Below are 6,692 nucleotides of genomic sequence, written 5' to 3'. Positions count from 1 at the left end.
TGTGTGTGTGTGTGTGTGTGTGTGTGTGTGTGTGTGTGTGTGTGTGTGTGTGTGTGTGTGTGTGTATATGTATATGTATATACACCACACAGAAATACTGCTTAAAAATAGACAAGAATTGAAAAACAAAACGACATAGAACGAGAATAAATATAAATTGGTTTGCAAAACTGCCTGTTGTTGGCAATAATGCAAGACGAGTCATTGCCAGTGTTTTGTCTAAGCTGACCACTTGTGCTTGTCCACAAAGGGAAAAGTTGTGAGCACATTAGGCTTTCAAGATGAAATGGAATATTCTTTATTGAAGAAATTTGAACGATGATCACTGGCATACTGATACGCATATTTGCACAGAAAATAAAATGAGGGGACGCTTTTCTTTGTACGTGACATAAAACATGGTTATGCATTCCATATGCTAAACATCAAACCACCGAATGGATTAACCTTGAGAGTTTCTCACAAATTGGTAAATAAAAAAAGCAGTAAAAATAGTGTGTTAGTTATGTAACAAGACACGATCGCAGCCTACCTGTAGCGAACAAGAGGCAGGAATGGGCAAGGAGGACACTATTTGACAATGTATGCGTGTGTGTGTGTGTATGTGTGTGAATGAGTGAATGAAAACGAGTGCCACTGTGTGTGTGCGCGCACACACACATACAGAGGCACATATACCACTATTATCAAAATCTATTGCTTAATGAGGCCATAGATACAGACACTGCAATAGATTCGACCCACCCCATGAAAGTTTTTGGGCGGCAACCAATCTTACGTTTCCCACCATCTTCCACCCTTCTGGCACCCTGCTGTTGTTCAACCACCCATTTTTGTGGTATTTCTCTTTTACCGGGTGTTTGTCCAAGCGTGACTATATACGCTACTACATGTGTGCTGTAATGGTGTTTTGTGTCATAGCCGAACCACTTATTTTTAACTACTTTTCATTAATTCACAACAGGACTTCAATTTTAAGTTCATTCGGTGGTTTGATGGTCGGCATATGGAATGCATATAATTTTAAATGCATTGATCTATTTCTCCACTTGTAACGCCACACGTCTACGATTCACACACACACACACACACACACACACACACACACACACACACACACACACACACACACACACACACACACACACACACACACACACACACACGAACGCACGCAAACACGAGTGCATGTATTAGTATCTGAGTATTTGCATATACGCGACATGAGCGCAATATAGGTGTGTCTATATGTATATAGGTATAAGTGATAAACTATAATTTCATAACGGAAGTGAAGTGAACTACTTAAAGTTAAACAACCTGGAGTTTAAAATATTTTCACTGCGTCTATATATCTCCTTTTTTTCCCCTGGACTTTTTAATCTACATTTGGGGTTAGCAAGAACATTATCTTTATGATTTTTAGAACTAAGTTATCACTCACGCAAAGCTATAGATTATGTTCTATCGTTTACTTTTATGCTGCTGGCTATTTCTTTTGTTCCTGAATTAACAGTATGGTAAGAACTAGAGTTTCGTTCCTTATAGGTGTTGGTTATATTGCTGAAACGATGTCTATGACATGTGCGGATATCAATTTCGTAAAACATTTTTGGTGTTCTTTGAAGAAAATTCATGTGTGTGAAGCTTTTGGAATTTTGTTAAATTTTTTTTAAATGTCACCCTTTTATTGTACTGAAAAATCAGACTCAGAGTTTCTCTGGAGGAGGAATTACAACTTCTTAACTCAAACCTTTTTTACATAGTACTATTCATACTGCCTTTATCAAAGAAATATAACTTCTGCCTTATTCTCCTGATTATTTCATGGATATCTTTTTTCCAATCAGGTTTATTTCTGGGCGATATCAAGATATTCTTTGCAGGACTTAAGGGTCACTATTTGATTTCCAGTCGAGCGTTTGTAGCAACAAACGAAGTAAAAACCACTCAATCCATAAAAAGTAGAATTTGTATATTTTATTAGAAAGTGAAGTTTCTTGAATCGTTACTTTGAGTTATCCATTGTTAGTTATTCAAATGATTGAAGAAGAAAAAAGCAGTGGAACATATTTATAAATATATCAAAATTTGCTTAATTACAGTGATTCCAGTTGTCAAGAAGGTTCTCATTCACATGTGTGACATTTGAATAGACCACTGTTTACACTAGTTTCAAATTTTGGCACAAAGATCAATAAGTTTTAGGGAGAGGCTAAGTCGATCACATCGATCTCAGTGTTCAATTAGTACTTATTTTATCGACCTTCGAAAGGATGAAAGACAAAGTCAACCCCGACAGAATTCAAAACGTAAAGACGGATGAAATACCTATTTCGTTATTGCCCACAAGGGGCTAAACATAGAGGGGACAAACAAGAACAGACGAACGGATTAAGTCGATTACATCGACCCCAGTGCGTAACTGGTACTTAATTTATCGACCCCGAAAGGATGAAAGGCAAAGTCGACCTCGGCGGAATTTGAACTCAGAACGTAACGGCAGACGAAATACCGCTAAGCATTTCGCCCGGCATGTTATTATATATCTACCTACATTAATCGAATATATGGAAGTTTGAGGCATTTTGTAACCGTGTTTTGGCAAGCAATGAAATTTTGATGACTAACTTTATTCCGATCCAACTGAGAAAATTCTTCCTTTATATTTTCAATTATGTTTATATTTTGCTTTTTTGTTTTACATTTCCTCTTTCTTTTCTTTGCAACCATCTTTAATTATATCACTTAAAAGAAATATTAATGAATTTGTTATAGGTGCGCTTTACCGGATCTTCCGAATGATACGTACAAAAGCCAAGGCAGTTACCATGATACTTTAGTCAACAAAACGATACCCTATGAGTTCAAAGATGACCAGTACGTTTACGACAAATGCCACATGTATAACTCAAGTCTCGGTGAAAATGGCACGAAGATGCAGTGTAATTCTTGGGTGTACGACCATTCCGTCTTCAGAACATCAGTTATAGAAGATGTGAGTTATTTTTTGTAAAATTATTCCCGATTCCTTCGAAATTAACCCTTTAAACTCTCACTTATTTCTCTTACGGCAGCATCGTAAACAATAACCATGAAGTCATTAATACCTCACTAAACCCAACTAAACCCAACTAAACCCAACTAAACCCAACTAAACCTCTCCTATGGTTTTTAAACTTCGCTAGTATTACTACCATTTTACGTCTAAGCTGCAATATAAATAATCAAAATTCTAAAGACCTTACATAATTTAACAAATGTTACGCGTAATTACAAAACGGTTGGCATGTACTTACAAACGCATTAATAAATGCACGTAATTTAACAAAGAACAAATACCTCAGTAATAGATTACTGGTCTAATTTCATTCAAAAGCTGCTAGGATTATTGACCTAAGGCATGAAACTATTGGTAACATTGTGTTAATCTATACATTGACAGCCTATATCTATACAGTTCTATATTTAAGAGATGAGGAATTATGAGGAATTTAAGAGATGAGGAATTATGAGGAATTTAAGAGATGAGGAATTATGCACATTATTTACGTTATTTTACATTTGACAACAAACAAGATGAGGACAAATATAATGTAAATAATGGACTATATATCTTTTTCCTTATAAATGCCCGAAAAACTCCTCACAGCCTTGATTTTGTGATCTCATTTTGTCTAATATATATATATATATATATATATATATATATATATAGCTGGCCAAAATTTTGAAGTCACTGTCAGTACTACTTTTTTTGAAGAATAATAAACTTGTACTCTACGTCGTAACCTTTCACATTAATGTAAAATTCATTCTTATTATAACTGAACATAGAAACCAACAATATATATATATATTCATAGATATAGGTATATGTATGTATGTATGTATGTATGTATGTATATATATATATATACATATGTGTGTGTTTGTGAGTATGTGTGTGTGTGTGTGTGTGTGTGTGTCTGTATGTGTGTGTGTGTGTGTGTGTGTGTGTGGTGAGCGAGAGCATAGATAGCTAAATCAGAAAATTCGTTTTGACTACTGTAGCTTCAACCAGATCAACTGGCTGCTTAAATTGTCAGGGAAAATTTAGATTTCCGCTGAAAGTTGACTCCACTTTCAAACACAGACCTTCCCCATCAGTGAAGTTTCTTTTTCACAATATTAATCCTTATTTAATACACTTACATACCTCCTCCACAAGAACACTTACAGACGCGCTCATAGAATGGTCTAATCATTAGAATTGTTGTAACTAAGGCATGACATAGAACCATATCATATGCACACATATATATATAGAACACCGACATAAACAGTCTAGCAGAGAACTTCAACTTCGACCTACGCATTCATATGCATCGAAGCATGTGCATATACACAAATACGGGTATTCATACATGAGTACATACTTGCATACATGTTTACACATGCATACACATATAGATATATGTAAACATACATACACATACACACACGTATACAAAATTACATACATACATATATAGGGAGTGATGCAGACAAACAGAATTAAGATTGGTGCATATAAATATACATATTTACATACATACATATACACATAAAGATACACATAGATGATATATATATAGGGAGATATGTATAAACATAGATAACTAAATATATTTAGATAAGCACATATGTGCAAGCATAAAGATATTTATATATTGCGACTACAGTTGCATTGAAGGCTTGAATCTGTCATCTTCTGATTTGCTTTCTCCTTTCTGGTTTGGGAAGTCGAATTTCTCGAAATTGATGCCGAGTCAATTTGTTGCATACATATATACATAATAGATATGATGCAGCTACATGCATGAGAAAATATACATAAAACAAAACATCCAAATATGCACATGCACTCACTCCAAATACTGTACGTATATATACATGCAAAAATATCCTGTTGAATTTGTTGAAATTCCAATGAAGGAGCCTTGGATCTAGGTTAGAAACCGGCTCTTTCTCTCTCGGCAAGAAATCTTGAAATAAACTGAATAATGGCATACATACGTAAGTCCGTACGTACGCACGCATGTACGTATGTATGTATATATATATATATATATATATATATATATACATATATACACACACACATATATATATATGCATGCCTGTGCGTAAATACTATTTGCCAACCTTTCCTCCCTGAAGAGGGAGGCCGGTCTTATGGTAATAGTTATATGCCTTCTTTACTGGTCGCATATCTTTGAATTTTTTCACATTCCATTTTCCAGTTATAAGCATTAGAACTATTACGTAATTCCGAGCCCCCAGAAACAGCTGTTGGATTTACCATGCTTCTCCCCTCATTTTTCTGTATATTTTGTACTGCTTGTAAATTTTCTCTGTAAATTAATAAATAGCTGTATGCTTATACACCGGTGTTCGTAAGCATGAATTTTTCTCTCTCACTCTCTCTCTCTGTATATGTTATATATCAAGCCCTAGCGTGTATATCTGCATCACTATTTCTCTCTCTATCCCACTCACTCACCAATATATGTATATATTCTCTGTCTTCTGAACCAGTTGGATCTTGTTTGCGATCGAAGTCTCATGTCAGCGAACTGTATCGTGGTTTTTTTCTTTGGTGTGCTACTTGGCGTAGTGACACTGGGAAACGTATCGGATGTGTAAGTAGACTTACAACTTTTTAATATGCATTCAACACTACCTCACCCAAACATTTATATGATATATGCACGTATAGATTCCAGCACACACACATGCAGGCATACATACACATGTATTAATACACACGTACAAACATATTTATACACACACACATATATATATGCATATACTTGCGTATGTATATACGTACATACACACATACATATATATATGCATGCATACATACATACACATATACATGCATTAAGGCGGCGAGCTGGCAGAAACGTTAGCACGCCGGGCGAAATGCTTAGCGGTATTTCGTCTGCCGCTACGTTCTGAGTTCAAATTCCGCCGAGGTCGACTTTGCCTTTCATCCTTTCGGGGTCGATTAAATAAGTACCAGTTACGCACTGGGGTCGATATAATCGACTTAATCCGTTTGTCTGTCTTTGTTTGTCACCTCTGTGCGTAGCCCCTTGTGGGTAGTAAAGAAATAACACGTATACATGCATACACGCATACATATATATTAATATCCATACATACATGGATGTTTTTGCCATCGACTTTTTCATTATTATTATTATTATTATTATTATTGAGTGAGCGAGCAGTATATGCCATCAAAGTAACACTGGGGTAAAATATACGAAGCCCATTATACCCGTCATGACTACCCATCTGATAAGGGTACACCAGGCACATGCATCACAACCGTATGTGCACAATATGGTGATCTCGTATCAAGATAAACAGTGCATGACCTCAGAAGTGGGGCCCAGTTAGAATTTTCTTCAGATTGAGTAGCCCATCTCGCTCAACACGTCCCTGAATAAGGGTCTTTTAAAAATGAACGAAACACCCATGTTTCCAGAGGTGAATTATTCAAACCCCAAAGAATTCCTCTCAACACATGGCTATGATGCTCCCCAACTACTTCTGCTCGTGATCAGAGATGCACATATCGTCAGCCACCAAGGGACATGCTCAACTGGTTAAGGTCAAACAACTGACAGAAGCTTAGCATAGATGTTCTGTTAGTAAAA

The 6,692-nt window shown here is 35.9% G+C and overlaps 1 protein-coding gene across 2 annotated transcripts in view; it reads left to right on the top strand.

The window, feature by feature from the left end:
- LOC106882280 (solute carrier family 22 member 27) overlaps positions 1 to 6,692 on the top strand; it is a 42,941-nt gene that overhangs the window by 25,414 nt on the left and 10,835 nt on the right. For both annotated transcript variants that reach the window (XM_052967547.1, XM_052967546.1), the window contains exons 3-4: positions 2,779 to 2,998; positions 5,560 to 5,663. In XM_052967547.1, the coding sequence (XP_052823507.1) occupies positions 2,779 to 2,998; positions 5,560 to 5,663 (324 nt within the window). The remainder of the gene's footprint in view (positions 1 to 2,778; positions 2,999 to 5,559; positions 5,664 to 6,692) is intronic.

The sequence above is a fragment of the Octopus bimaculoides genome, chromosome 4 (genome assembly GCF_001194135.2).
Source record: "Octopus bimaculoides isolate UCB-OBI-ISO-001 chromosome 4, ASM119413v2, whole genome shotgun sequence".
NCBI lineage: Eukaryota > Metazoa > Mollusca > Cephalopoda > Octopoda > Octopodidae > Octopus > Octopus bimaculoides.
The sequence above is the reverse complement of the archived record's forward strand: the minus strand, read 5'-3'. Positions and strand labels throughout refer to the sequence as shown.